The 16,083-nt window shown below is 39.7% G+C and overlaps 1 protein-coding gene across 1 annotated transcript in view; it reads right to left on the reverse strand.

The window, feature by feature from the left end:
• The window catches only part of CCDC168 (coiled-coil domain containing 168), a 30,120-nt gene that overhangs the window by 10,578 nt on the left and 3,459 nt on the right, over window positions 1-16,083 (reverse strand). Inside the window, 3 exon segments of the mRNA XM_036831388.1 lie at window positions 139-3,575; window positions 6,042-7,225; window positions 7,805-12,140. Coding sequence (XP_036687283.1) covers window positions 139-3,575; window positions 6,042-7,225; window positions 7,805-12,140 — 8,957 coding nt within the window.

The following is a 16,083-nucleotide window of genomic DNA, read 5'->3' on the forward strand; positions in this document are numbered from 1 at the left end:
AACCAATTCCTTCTGCACTTGGAGTGTAATCCACTGTGCTAACTACTTCTTCCGATGCCTTCTTTTCACACAGCATCTTACTTTGAAATATATCTCTCGAAGAGTCAGAAGCAAGATTTGGACAAATATGTTGTATACATTCTGGTTGCTCTTCTCGTCCTGCAATAGGCAAGCCAATTCCTTCTGTATTTGAAGTGTGGTACGTTGGACTATCGACTTCCTTTAATGCTTTCGTTACCCTTAGCAATTTAATCTGAAGTATATTCATCAAAGAATGAGAAACAGATGTTAGAAGAGCCTTGCATGTATTTTCTTGTTGATGTTCTTTTCTTCCTCCAATATGCAAATTAATTCCTTCTGAGCATGGAGGTTGATCCACTGGAATATCTGCTTTGTTTGATGCTTTCTCTACCACTGGGCTCAAAACTGTTGGACTGATTCCTCTGGCTGAGACTTCTTTCTTTCGCTTTCCAATATGGAGTTGATGCAATATGCAAGAGGAAACTGATTCCAGAAGATTTTCTTCCTTCTGGTTCGAACTATTTTGTTGCTTTGCCCACTGTTTTTTAGAAAACTTTATTTTCTGTCCATTTGATTTTGACAGAATATCCATTAATTTTGGTTTCTCTTTTCCCCATGGATTTACATTTGAAACGATAGGCATGTTAACATTTTCTTTCCCTGTTGTATTTCTTGCCCCTTTTACATGAAGAGGCTCCTCACTGGGGCAAGATAACGAATCCAGAATCCGTTCAGGAGCGTGATCTGGTTTCACTTCTCCTTTCTGCACTGCAGACATATATTGCTGGGCCTCTACATTTGTACAAAGAAATGTCTGTCCTTTTGAACCTTGTAAGATATCAGTTTCTCTTAATCCTTCTCTTCCCAATAGATGTGAAATATTTTTTCTGTCAATGTACGTACCTTCCTCAGAGACCTTTCCTGTATTTTCCAAATGAGGAGTTTCCATAATGGGATACAAAGTATGCTCCAGGTGTGTCCTTGAAATACTTCCTTGTTTCAGCAGTTTCTGCTCCTTGCATGTCTTCTGTTGAGAAGCATCCAACTCTGGAAGAAACATATTCTGTCCTTTTGAACTTAAGGAAATGTCCGTTTTCTTGGATACTTCTCTCCACTGTAGAGTTGGAAATGGATGTTGGGCCATATCTCCATCTCCCTCCTTTACTCCTGGTGTGATAAGGAATTTGTGTTTTGTGTGTAATCTAATTCTTGAGATGTCAAACGTAGTGCAGTTGGTTTCCCTCTTTTGTGAATGTCGATCAGGATATACTTCTCTTTTCAAATCTACTGTGAATTTGACATCGTCAGGCTCCTTCTTCAGTGGCTGGCTCATCACAAATCGGTATTTACATTGTGGGAGAACGTCTGGTGAAGCAATTTGGTACTTTTCTTCTTGCTCTCTAATATATTGTTTCAGTGTTTTAATATTTCTTGATTTAGCACTCTTAGCAATGGACTGTGAAAATGCTATTTGTCTTCTGTTTAGCGCTTTCTCCAGCTTTGGCTCTGGAGGAATGTGTGTCAGCCTTTGTGCCTTGCCTTTCTCCCTTTCTGCTTCCATCAATGCTTGAATTTGAGGTGGAATAGACCCAGAGTCACAAATAGTTTTCAGGACTAACTCTACCTCAGCTTTACCTTGCTGGAACCCCGGCTTCTGTTTCTTGATGTTACACCTCGTTTCCTTTTCGTTGCTTTGGGTTCCATAACCTGTTGTGTTACACATCAGGGAAACAAGTGGTTTCTTTGCCTTCAATTTTACCTGTTCAGTGTGCGTAGTGTTTTTCACACCTGCTGCTTTTGCATTAGCTTTATGTTTTATGATTTTAGGATATTTAGGATTGTAAGCATAAGCAGAATTCTGGATGGTTCCTGAGACACATGGTTCTTGCTGTCTCGTTTGTAGAAACTCAAATGGCTGGGTATTTTGTGGAGGTGTTCCAAACAAAACCTGTTGTTCATACTCTTCTTCCTCTGTAACTTTTGCTTTGTTCAGGGCATTTCTCTTTTCAGAAGATTCTTCATAGTTACCCCAGGTACTAGGTGACTGCTCCATTTTTATGTGCGGTGGAATAGACGTAGAAGCATCTGTAGATTTTAGGTCTGCATTTAACACAGTTTTCTCTCTCTCTATGTCCATCCGCTGTTCCTGTTCCTGTTCCTTATTAATGCTTAAAGCAGCATGACCTGTGGCATTAACTGATTGTAAAATTACTTGGCTTTCAACTGGCGACTCCATGTGTGTTGGTTGTACAGGACTAAACCTTGATACTCTGTCTATCTCTGTTTTGAATCTGCTTTGCCTTTTAACGTCAGAGGTATCCAATGCGAAGTAAATGGCATTTGTAAATATAACAGCCACATTTTTACCTTGCCAAATCTCTTTCATTTTGGTTTTTAAATTGGATCTAAGTTTTGTCCTCTGCTTTGTGGCAAACTGCCTATTGATTTTAAGTATCTGTGAAATGAGTGGCTCCTTTTTCTTCAGAGCTAAACATCTGGGATTCAGTATGATTTTCTCTTGTACTGTGTTTATTTGGCTTTCAGAGTCAGATAAAATAGGAGTGAATAAATCTAAAGGCCCCAAGAGAGTTGTGGCTAAGTTTTCCTCCAACTCTGCCTTTTTCTCTGTAATAAGACCACCCAGATTTTTGTGACGTGTTCTGTCATTATACAGAGTGTCCCTCGCTGCTGTATCGAATGAGAGTTGGTCAATCACTAACTTAGGCGTTGGAATCTTAGTTCCCTCAGTGGTGAGGAGTAATGTCTCTCTCACACTTTCATTCCATTGCCTCTCTCTTATCTTGTACTTAACTTTGTGGGGTTTTTTTCTATGGCTTACTGTAAGACACCTTGTGCTATTAAGCACCTGTAAAATTGATGGTTTCTCTGCCTCCAGAATTACCTGCTTGGGACTCGTTGTATTTTTCTTGTCTGCAACCTCTAATGTGTAACTCTGGCTTTTGGGTTCAGACGAATCAAGGCTGGAGAAATCTAAAGGCTTTAAGACAGTTCTTACTAAGTCACTTTGATTCCATGTCTTTTTCTTAGAAATAGGACGATCCCATTTCCTCCTCGGGTTTCCATCCCAGAGACCATCACATTGTATGGAACCAGTCTCTGATTTTCTAGCTTTTGGAAATGGGGTCTTTAGACCTACCATATATTGTATTCCCTCTTGAGTATGAAGACTTTTCTTCAATGTTTGTACTCGAATAAAATTCATCACGTTTCTAGAAACAGGCTCTAAAATAGTTTCTCTAATGTGTTCTTCTTGCCTCATATTTTGCATGGCACAAGACAAATTCCAAGTCCTTCTGCCTTCTGAACTATTCAGTTTAGATTTTGGTTTGCAAGGGCCAAGATTTTTCATATGATGGGAACTGAAATGGAAGTGTTGACTATAGTGCAGAATTGATTCTGCTAACATTTCTGGGATGTTTTCCTCTTCCTTTTTATGTGGCACATTCATTTTACCTGTGTTGCTGGATCTGCTTTGTGTATCAGCCAAATTGGCCTCCCATGCTTCCCCATCACTTGGTGATTTCTCTAGCTCTGGATAGGTATGGTTGTATATTTTCACTCTTGGTCGATCCGTCCCTGTTTTTGGTGTGCTATCAATTTCAATATCTATTTTGTTATCAGTTGAAACAGGTGTGGGAGATAAAAACGCATCACCTATACCTCTATTTTGTTGCATGTCCTTTATCATAGACTTTAAATGGCCTTCCTCTTCCTTTCTACAGTACAGATGACCATCCTTAGTGATATTAAGCACCTGTGAAAAAAGAGGCTTCTTTGCCTTCGTTGTTATACATTTGGGACCCATAAGATCTTTCCTTCCTGGAAATTTTAATGCCTTTTTCTGCCTTTTAGATTCAGGTAAAACAGACATCATGGATATTGTTGGTAAATCTCTTGGCAACTCTTTATGTTTCTTGGCAATACGACCACCCACTTTCCTTCTAGAGCTTTCATTATATGGATCTCCAAGCACTGAGATCCCTGACTTGGGAGGTGGGATATTTTGATCAACTGTGTATTTTGTTATTTTTTGAGTTTTTATGTCTTCCTCTTCTTCAAGTTGTAGGGAAGCTGCACTGGGAACATCCAGCTTCCTTGTGGGGCTCTGATCAGACGTAGTCCTATACACTGTCTCATCAATTAAAAGACCATCAAACATTGCTTTCCCTCTTTTTAGACGTGAACTCTTTTCACTTATTCTATGCAGTATGTCTGTTTGTGGTAGGATATTCTTTTTCAGCTCTTCAGTTTGAAATGGAATTATCAGAGGAGAACAAATAAACTCCAACATATTTTCCAAAGCTAGTGCTTGTTGCCACGCTTCTTGCTCTGTAATAAGCATATTTTGATCTTTTCTACTTCCGGTCCTATTCAGGAATTGTAGACCTGCTTCGAATAAAACTTCCTTGCCCTTTTTTTCTTTTTCATTTTGCGATCTTGATTCTGATGTGCTGCTTGAGATGCTCCATTTATTAGAGGTATATTTACACACTCTTTTCCCTTCCTCTTGTTTTAACTGTATAATATTGACTTTTTTGCTTAATGGGTCTTTCTTTGCTTTCAGTATTTTGTGTGTTTTGATGGCAGGTAAAACAGGTGTAGGTGAAAAAAAGGTATTCATAAATATATTTGACATACTTTGAGATATTTCTTTGGCCATGTCATCCAAGGTGTAGACCTGTTCCTTTCCATGGCTGGGGGCACCAGACCTAGTGATATTAGTTGTCTTTAAAATCGATGCCATCTGGGCTTTCCCAGTTCTAGACTTAGGGGTTAGTGCTGCATTTCTCAACCTTTTAATTTTAGGTGACGCTGGCATGTAGATACCAAAAGACTTCAGGGTTCTCACTCGTAAATCCTTTGGTAACCCTATTTTTTCCTCTGGAATAGAACTAGCAAGTTCCTTTGCAGGGCCTCTTTCAGATAGGGTATCAGTCGGTGCTTTGACAATTACAGGTTCACTAAGTGATTTCCCTGTCATTGGAGATAAAATCTTTGGACTCTGTGGTTTTGTTCTTTTTGGTAGCTTCTCAAATGGAAGTGAATTCAAAATAGAGCAAGACACAGAATGCAATACACTTTGTGTGAAAAGTGTGTGTTGCTGCAGCTCCTGAGCTATGGTAAGCGATTCTGGGATTTTTTTCCTTGCTGAATACTTCCATTTTAGATCTGATTTCACAAAGCGAGGTTCCTTCATGTTAGGAGCATGGATAGTGAGGTGTTGGGAATTCCATGGCGCTGCTTCTCCACCGAGGTCTTTGACTTCCTTCCTGACATTTGAGGCCCTGCCCTTCTCGCCCCTGGAATAGGGACACGAGGCTCTTTCTCCATCTGGCCACTGCCCTTGGTGTTGCAGCTCATGACTGAACCTCATCTTCCACGGCATGTCCATCTCTACTTTACTTCTGTTATGCACTTTCATGTCCAGTGAAACCGCCATGGGAGAGGAAAAGGCATTCAGGATGACAGCTGCCACAGACTGACCTTGTTTCCTCATGGTTTTGAAGTTGCATTCCAATTGCCTACCACGGCTTGGTGCACCACGTTTTGTGACGCTAAACGTCTTTGAAATCGGTGTCTTCTTTGCCTTCAGAGTTACACATTTGGGACTCATTTTATTTCTCTTGTCTGTAAGTTTTGAGTTGTTTCTCTTTCTTTTCGACACAGGTAAAGCAAGTGTGGATAAATCCAAAACCTCCGGAATTGCTGCTGGTAATTCTTGGGCTACTCCTTCCTTTCTCTCTGCACTAAGATCTTCCAGTACCCCAGAGTATTTTATCTGAATTAAAAAGTCAACAATCTGTGATTTCAGGGTTTTTGGAGGTAGGGCTTTTAGACAACCATTCCCAGGGATATTAAATATCTGTGAAATTGGTGCCTTCCTTGTCTTCATAATAACACATCTGGGACTCATTTTACTTTTTAAGGCTCTACATGTAAGTGTCTTTCTCTGCCTCTTAGATTCAAATAGATCAGGTGTGGAGGCATCCAAAGACCCCAGGACAGTTGCTTGTAGATCTTCTTTAAACTCTGTCTTTGTCTCTTTACCATGATCGTACAGGTCCCCCATACATCTCCCATTACTTGGGACATCGCATTTCATTGTATCAATTAAAACTCGACCAATTAGTGATTCCTTTGACTTTAGAAAGGGAAGGGTTGAACTCGCTGACCACACCGTGCCATTTAGTGTCTGCTGGCTTCTCTTTGGCTCCTCTGCCTGGGTTGGATCTGGAAGCTGCGTTTGTCGTGGGATGTCTTGTTCTGTAACAAACAGAATTTTCCCACGTCCTTTGTTTCCCCATTTGTGAAGGTCAAGCTCCTTCCTCTGGCCTGAACAGAAGACGAAATGCTGGCTGTGCTGTGGAATTATCTTTAACAACATCTCCTGTTCACCTTCTTCTTCCTCTTCATCTTGAAGATTGGTTTCTTTGGTGTCACCTGGAGTAATATTACCTTCATGTGGTGATATCTCTCGCTTTACTTGTTTAGAACTGAGTCTTTTTTCTCCTAACAACATGTTTTTTTCCCTTTCTCTCTTGCTATACCTATTAACAGCAGGTATAATAGACGTGAGGGAGTACCTGTCGTCTGCCATTTTTTCACCTTCATCCACCTCTTTAATTTTGGTTGTTAAGTTATATCCCAATTCTTTTCTATGATTTGGGCTAGCACCACCCTTGATATTGAACATGTTTGAAATTGATGGTTTCTTTGCTTTTAAAATTCCACATTTGGGCTTCATTAAGGTTTTCAAGTCTGAATACTGTTTGAAGTTTCTCTTGCTTTTGGATATAGATAAAGAAGCCAGGCAGAAATCTAAAGTCACTGTCTCTTTCTTTTCAATACCATCAGCTTGTTCCTTTTGATGGTTTGCATCAGATGGAACACCACATTCTCTTGCAGAAAATATGTGTTCATCAATCTTTGCTTCTCCTGACATTGGAGGTGAAAACCTAGCATAGCTCTCTAGCTTTCTAAGTTGAAACTGATCCAATGTAGGGCATGAAGCAGAGCTTAAAATAATCTGTGCAAAATGTGTTTGTGGTTGTACCTGAATATTTATACTTCCTGGTTGTTTCAGTTCCTCATGTGATTTGACAAGGTCATGATTCTTCTTCTGATATATATTGAATATGAGGCCTTGGCTAGTCTCTGGAGCTGGTAAATCTTGTTCCCCTGCCTTCTCCTCCCCATCTTTCACACTGTTAGATAAACTACTCATATTGATAGAATCTGGGCAACATATTTTTCTTGCATTTGGCGATTTCCCTTGCACTAGCTGCATATGACTAAGTCTTGTTACCGTTTGCATATCTGTCTCCACATTTAATCCAATACTCATTTTGATGTTGGGCAAAGTAGGCACCTTGAAGTGAATGATATCCAAAAATGCATCTGCTATATTTTTATTTTGCTGTGGATTCTTCATCTTTGTTTTTAAATTGCATTGCAGTGCCTTGCTCTGCCTGCCATTAAGCATATGCAAAATTGATGGCTTTTGTTCTCTCATAGTTCTATACCTATGACTCACTGTTTTTTGCTTCCTTGCTAATTTTAATATGTTTTTCTTTCTTTTAGATTTAGAAACAAAGGGGTCAACAGAATCAGAAAACCGTGGGAAGGTCACTTGCAAATTTTCTGGTAACTCTGAATTTTTCCCCACAAAATAAGAATCTAGTTCCCTTTTAAGGTTTCCACCAGATGGTAAGCCACACTCTGTTGTAGTGTTCAAAAGTTTATCAAGTGATGAGTTCCCTGCCTCGGGAGCTGGAATCTCCAGACCCGTAGGGGCTGTTATGTCATCTTCTGGTTTGTTGATCTTCTGGAGTTCCTTAGCTTCTTGAGGACCCATCTGGAGGCCAGTCTGCAAAGCAATTTGTGTAAAGCATGTTCGGTGCTGTATATCTTGTTCCTGTGTTAAACGGTCCAGTGCTGGGTCTGGTTCGGCAAGGTGGGTCTCTTTCCCTTGATACCCATTGATCCAGAGGCACTGGGTATGCTGCGGAGCAGTTACCAGCAACGTTTTTTGCTCCTCTTCCTCTCCATCTTGTACTTTTCCTTCTCTGTCATAGAATGCACTACTCTTATCAAAGAAATCAACATACTGTGGTCTCCCCTCATGTGCTAGTCCCTGGAGCTTTACCTGAGCATGGCAGAAGCTGTTTGTCTCTCCTTGTAACCTGCTGTACACAGGAGAGTAAAGGGTGTTTAGAAATTCATAAGCCATCCCATTAGCTTGGTTGATCTTTTCAAACTTGGCCTTAAAGTCAGATTCCAGTTTCTTTCTATGACCTGTGATATTACATATTTGTGAAATTGATGGCTTCAATGCTTTCATGTGTACAGACTTGGATTTCACTCTGCTTTCTAGATGTGAGAATCTTACTCTATTTTTCTTCACTTTAGAATGAGATAAAACAGGCATGTGGCAATTAAAAGTCTCTGGGAAAATTGCTGGTAAATCTTTGGGTAATTCTGCCTTTGCTTCTGCAAAAGAATAAACCATTTCCCTTGTATCACTTCCATAATCTGGAACATCACTTTCTCTTGTTGTTAAAGGGTCTCCAATCAGTGATTCTTCTGATGCTGGAGGAGGCATCTCAGAATGTGCAGTGCATCTTAAATCTGTTTGTGTGGTCAGGCTTTTCTTCATATTCTCAGCATGAAATGGATCTGTTATGGCCGAGTAAACAGACTCCATCATGATTTCTGCAAATGTGATTGGTTGTTGCATTTCTTTCTTTGTTTTAAGCTCTTTCTCTGGATATGCATCCAATCTGAGGTTCCAGCGATCCTCAAGGACTGCTTCTGGTGAAGCTTCTTTTTCCCCACTCACTTCATCTTGCAATTTAGCTGCTTCTGGTGTGTCTCCAGAGTCACTTCCTTTAGTAATGGTATCTGAACACTTTTCTTCTCTTTCAACTTCTGATATCTCTTGTTTTAGCTTGGTATGACTGTGATTCTCTGCATTTAATCTGCTGTGTGTTATAATATAAGGCAAAATAGACACGTGAGGGTCAATAACATTCAGAAGCATATCTGCCACAGTTTCATCTTGCAGTATTTGTTTAATCATGATTTTGAAATCATCTCTCAATCTTCTTCTACGATGTATTGGTGGCGTCTTTACTTTCGTAGTTACATGGTTGAGACAGCGTACATTTTTGGTTTCTGGTAATTTTTTTCTGATTCTCTGCCTTTTCTCACTTGATAAAGGAAGCATATGCCTATGGAGAGACCCCAGGGCAACTTCAGGTAAAACTCTTTTTAAGTCTTCCTTTTCTTCTGTAATTTGATCATCCAGGGGCTTTCCGGGGCTTCCACACAATGGGACACCATGTTCTGTTGTTTCAGTTAAAACTGGCAAGCTCTGTGACACTGTAAGAGGATGCACTGGATCTGCAGTTTCCCTGCCTGTAGGTCTGTCTGTGCTTTGCTTCACCTTCTCAACTTGAAATGGATCCATTGTGGGGCATGGACCAGTGCCCACAATCGTTTCTGTAGAAAGAGTGTGTGGTTGTACCTCTAGCTCTTCATTTTGAGTTGTTCTACTTTCTGAACAGCTCTGTCCTATTTCAAATTTGACGTACTTGGGCTTCTGCTTTAGTTGTAGACTGAACCTGAAACCTGCTGTTAGCTGTGGATCTGCTTCTTGCAGAGCCTGTTGTTCTTCCTCTCTGTCACGTTCTTGTGGTTTTTTAAATATACATCTCTTCTCAATGTATTCTGCACTCCATGTTTTTTTGTCATCTGGTAATTCATCTTGCTTTACCGCTGAATGACTAAGCCCTATTCTTGATGTATCTGTCTTGGTTTTTAATCCACTCTGCATTTCCATATGAGGTGGTTCAGAAAGGGCAGTGTGAGTGGCATCGTGAAATGCATCAGATATTCTTTCATCTTGCCTATTTTTTATGCTGCTTCTAGTGTTGCATTCGAGTTCCTCACTTTCACTTAGGTCACCATCTTCTGTAACATTAACTATTAATGGTTTCTTTTCCTTCTCAATTACACCTTCTGGACTCTCTTGAATTTCTACACCTGCTGACTGTTCACTGCTTTTATGCTTTTTGGTTCCTAGTGAAATGAGCAAATTGACATCTGAAGACTCCAGAACAATTTCAAGAAAATCTTCTTTTTCATGGGTATTTCCCTTTGGAAAGCACCTTTGCATTTCTGACGTACTAGTTGGTAACTTCTCTCCACTTGTAAGTAGAAGATGTGAATTCTCTGTACTTTTTAGGTCCTCGCATGTTTTCATTCTTCTGTCTGACTCCATTTTGGGAGAGGAATCAAATTTCTGCAAAGGTGCTGATATAGCTTCTTCTAAAGGTGTCTCATGCTTTGCAATATGCAGGTCAGATGTTTTTTCACTATTTGGGGCACAAAACTCTGTAATGTCCATTTCCTTTGCTTGTAAAATTGGGTCTTTAAGAGACTCTTTATTCTTCCAGTTTGTTTCTATTAATGAAGAACAAGGTGCTTTTTGTTGATAAATACTGACCATGAAAGACTCTTCTAGCTGAGGTGGAATTTTTGGTGAAATGTTTCTTAGTTCTTTATTGTCTCTGCCATGATGCTTTTCGTTTTTAGTACTCCCTGAGGTTCCTCTTTTCTCAACAGGCCCTGCATAGTTGACTTTCTCTGCATACAGTGACTTATTTTGCTTCAGCAGAAAATGCCTACATCCTGTTAAACCTGGCATAAATTTCGCTAGTCTTTTCCTGGAATACTTCCTAATATAAGGAGGAACAAGCTTGAAAGCATAAATAAGACGCAATGCTAAACCTGATATACCTTTTCTTTGATGTAACTCTTTCTTCTTAGTTTTATAACTGTGTCTTAACTTGCTATATTCTGAAGTGTGACATACTGTGATTTGAAATACCCATGAAGTTGGTGTTTTCTTTGACTTTTGAGGTAGAACTTTGAGACTAAATTTACTTTTACTGTGTAATGTTTTTCTTCTGTTTTTCTGCCTGGTCATGGTAGGTGAAAGAGGCACTGAGCCATATGCAGGATACTGGTTTAATTCTGAGCTAGCAATTTGTTTCTGGCCCTTTGTCTTTACACTCTTTAGTTGTGGCATCACTTTAGCAACTGAATTTGGGCTTAGAGTTAAAACTAGATGTCTGGCATTATTAAAAATATTATTTTGCCCTGGGATTGAATATTGAATCTTGTTTGAATCTTCAAACCAAACAGAATATTGGGCCTCTTCTGAGTGTTTTGTATCAGACTCTAGGTCCTTGATTGAATCTTGAGTCTCAACAGAATGTGGGACTTGGACCAAATGTTGGCTCCTGTCCCTATCTTGGGTCTGGAAGGAGTCTTGTGTGCTGCTGGAAAGTGGTTTCCTCATCAAATCTTGAGGCAGAGCAACGTATCTGGCCTTGATATCAGGCTGGCTATTGATTGATACCTGGTTGTTAACAAGTTGTTGGGCTTGACTAGTAAATTGGGCTTCAGAAAAATCTTGATTCGGAAGAGCACTTTGTCCCGGAAAAGAATCTTGTGCTTCGGCAGAAATGTCCCTTCTAACAGAATGTTGATTCTGAATCAAGGGCTCTTGAGACCTTGAGTACAGATAGGGAGTTTTACTCTCTAAAGTAGCTTTGGATTTTAAAGGAATTTGATTTCTCACATTTTCTTCCAGAAGTCTGACTTGGTCTCTAGAAAGTAATAAATGGGCAGGAGAGCATGGTGCCACATCTATATCTTCACTTTCTATAATGATTCTAGAAATTCTTGAAAAGTTAAAGTCAGAAGAAAACATCAAATTTTTATTTTCGTTGTCTTTCATTATGGAAAATAATTTCTTAGATGAAAACTGTATTGTTTCATGTTCGTTTTCAGGACACCCTCTGCACCTTGGAAAATTTCCCTGTACTTCTGAATGAAACAGTGACAAAGACGAGCTAGTACCATCTGAAGATGGCTCATGACTTTCACTAAAGTGACTTAGGTGATATTTACTTTCACTGGTACTTGCCCGTGTTGGTTCATCTGGCAGTGAAACTCTGTCTCCAAAGTTACCTTCATTTCCTTCAGATGTAAGTGATGAAGTAATTGTTCTTTCTGAAAAGTCATCAACTCTGAAATATAAGAAAGCAGTGTGTAAATCAACTGTCACTGAGGACCTATTTTCTACAGGAACTCTCTTCTAGATTTAAGGAAGCCCAATAGAGTCTATAAAAACATAGCTCAGTATAGAGATAAATTGGAAAGTCATTGTCCACATTACACACTAATTCATTACTTAGTGTCATTCATTTAATAAATCAATCCACTGACAAAGTGAAGTAAATTATTTTCATATCTAGGAGAATGAGGGATTCTTCCTCAAAAACCTGTCCAAAAGTCTTTTTTTTTTTTATTTTAATTTTTATTTATTATTTATTTATTATGTTTATTTTTTGCTGTGTTGGGTCTTCGCTTCTGTGTGAGGGTTTTCTCCAGTTGCGGCGAGCGGGGGCCACTCTTCATCGCGGTGCACGGGCCTGTCACTATCGCGGCCTCTCTTGTTGCGGAGCAGAGGCTCCAGACGCTCAGGCTCAGTAGTTGTGGCTCACGGGCCCAGTCGCTCCGCGGCATGTGGGATCTTCCCAGACCAGGGCTCGAACCCGTGTCCCCTGCATTGGCAGGCAGACTCTCAACCACTGCGCCACCAGGGAAGCCCCAAAAGTCTACTTTTGACTGTCTATTTTGACAGTCAAAGTTGCAGGTTAAGATTATATCCTTTTAAAAGGAATATCAGTTTGTTTCTGTTCTGTGTAGGAAAGTTTTGACAAGAGTAAAAATATCCTTATGGAACTTTAAGAGGTACCACAGAAGAATGTCCAATACCATAAACTATAGCTTTCTATAAATACGTCCAGATTATTTTAACAGCTGTTTGTTTTTGATCAAGAGAGAAGCCTACATTTTAGGGTACTGCTTCTCAACATACTTTTGGGCTGAAATAACAATCATGGATGTGGATTCTCCAATATCCTTTCTACCTCAAATGATTAGGCTTGGTCTAACAATGCTCAGACCAGCAGCATCACCGTCACTTGGGAAATGAGCAGAAATGCAAAATCTCAGGCCCCACCCTAGACCTACTGAATCAGACACCTGGGGATGGGGCCCAGAAATCTGAGTTTTAACAAGCTCTCCAGGTGATTCTGATGCACCTTAAGTTTTGTTTAATGGTAAGGCAGCCTAAAGTCATCAACTGAAACTCATATAGGCTAAGTCAGAAATTCTGGTAGCTGTTTGTTCAGGGAACATAGATTATCTTGTACTTTACTGGAAGAATGACCCTACTTTTAAATAATGCTTCATCATAAACAATGAAGATAATATATAAAATCATCAAAATATACCCCATCACAAAAATCATTTTTTCTAAATGCTTTTTTATACAGGAAAATCTCATTGATTTGGATTCTGCTAATTAGAATTTGAAGTAGTTTCAGCTAAACTACTGATTGCCGTTTTTCATAGAGAACACAAAATTATTAGGTGAATATTTAAAATACGTTAAATACTTTTTCAACTTCTCTCAACTGTTAAGAGAATTTATTAACATCTAATATACAGGCTGTATACACATCTTTGTTACCAACTGTGATGGTTAATTTTATGTGTCAACTTGACTGGGCTGAGCGATGCCCAGAAAGCCAGTAAAACACTCTTTCTGAGTGTCTGTGAGGATGTTTCCGGAGGAGATTAGCATTTGAATCAGTAGACTGAGTAAAGAAGATATGCCCTCACCAACTGGGTGGGCATCATCCAATCCATTAAGGGCCTGAATAGAATAAAAAGACGGAGGAAGAGCAAACTCTCCCTCTCTCTTCTCGGGACGTCCATCTTCTCCTGCCCTCAGACATCAGAGCCCCTGGTTCTTGGGCCTTTGGACTCTGAGACTTACACTAGTGCTGCACACCCCCTCCCCACAGGGCTTCTGCCTTGGACTGAATTATATCACTTGCTTTCTTTGTTCTCCAGCTTTTAGATGGCACACCATGGGACTTCTCAGCCTCCATAACCATGTGACCCAATTCCTATAAATCTCCTTTTATATTTATCTATCTATCTATCTATTAATCTATCTTCCAATGGTTTTATTTCTCTGGAGAACCCTAATACACCTACCCATTATCTTTAGTATCATGTCCTTACTACTAGAGCAAAATTGGGAGTTGCAGTAATGATCATGGATGTGGACTCTTCAACATTCATTCTACCCCAAATGATTAGGCTAAATCTAACATGGTAATTAGATTAGGAATGGGCATGAACTAATCCCAGCATAAGACAAAGATTTTTAACAACTTCTGGGAAAAGTTGCCTTGTTCCCAGGAAAGACAGAGAAAAAAGTGGCCTCTTACTTCCTCTGGACATTGCTGGTCTGATTTTGAAACTCTTGTGGCCATCTTTCTGTTCACCTTAAGGTAAAACCAACATGAGGAAAGGCAGAGGGAGAGTTACAGGACCTTAATGAAGTTGTTGAGCCACTGTATCAACCAATTTTGAAGCAAGTCCTACCTCAGGATTTCCTATTATATGATTATCATAAATTCTCTTCTTGGTATGCCAGTTTGAATCGTGGTTTTCTGTTACTTGAGAATTAAAATATTCTAATTGATACAGGCAGGATGCATAAGCATTCTAGGGAATCCAGGTGACCCTAACAAGTTATAGCAGTGTCCAGACATAATTAGGATAAAATTTCCTCAGGACAGGAGTATTATTCACTTAGGAAAGTGAACAGTGAAAATATGAGACATAAACAGAATTAGTTTTTGCACATTTCAGGGAAAATATAGAAAAAAAGCTGAAATGCAAGACCAATATTTCAACAATTTAATATTATGATTTTAAACATAATAAAACAATGCTAGATGTATGTTGAACCAACCTTGCATTCTTGAGGATAATCCCACTTGGTCAGAGTATATAATCCTTTTAATATGCTGCTGAACTTGGTTTGCTAGTATTTTGTTGAGGGTTCTACATCTATATTCATAAAGGATATTGGTCTGATACCTAACTTGTATACCTTATATAACTATTTGTCTTTCCTGCTCTGGAGAGCTTCCAGACCACATATTCTCCTGGGTATCCTTCTAACTCACTGGTAGCTCTTCGTCAGTCTTCTTTGCTGGTTCCTCCTCTTCTTCCTGCCCTCTTTGAAGCGCCCCAGGGCTCAGCCCCTGCTCCTCTTATCTTCTCACAGTCCCTTTGTAATCTCACCCTCTCTGTGGCTTTTAATACTGCCTATGTGCCAAGAACCCCCAAACTCACTGTCTCTATCAGACATCTCTCCCAGACTACTTACTATCTCTACTGGATGCCCAATCAATCTAAGACTCAACGGTTGCAAAACAAAATTCCTCATCTCCCCATCAGAACCGGCTCCACCCACAGCTGTCATCATCTCAGTTGATGACAACTGCACCTTTCCTACTTGCTCAGGTAAAAATCTTGGAGTCATCTTTGCCTCCTTTCTCTCACATCCACACACCCCACTGATTCTACTTTTTGAAGTATATCCTAACCACTTCTTGCCATCTCCACTGCTACCACCCTGGTTTAAGTTACTTTTATCTCTCACTTGGATTACTTGCAAAAGCCTGCCGTCTGCTTAGACCCTTGACCCAGTATAGTCTACTCTCAACACTGCAGGCAGAATAATCCTTTAAAAATATAAGACAGAACATATCATTCTCCCGTATAAAACTCTACAGTGATCCCCTGTTGTCACTCAGAGTAAAAGCCACTATCTTTAAGATGGCCTGCAGGGTCCAACCATGATCTGGTCATCTATTCTCCAACCTCTCTAATACTCTTCTACCATTTCTGTTTGGTTAACTCCCCATCCCTTCAAGGCTTTAGTTAAATCCCACCACATATGTTGCACCTACCTCTCTTCTCCTACTTCTGGCACCCTGATTCCTCTTACCCTACACTATCTTTTGTTTTACCATATCACATATAATTATCACCACCTCCCATATAATTTATTTATCATGTTGTCATTTACTATCAGAC

Source organism: Balaenoptera musculus, chromosome 18, assembly GCF_009873245.2.
Source record: "Balaenoptera musculus isolate JJ_BM4_2016_0621 chromosome 18, mBalMus1.pri.v3, whole genome shotgun sequence".
Classification (NCBI taxonomy): domain Eukaryota; kingdom Metazoa; phylum Chordata; class Mammalia; order Artiodactyla; family Balaenopteridae; genus Balaenoptera; species Balaenoptera musculus.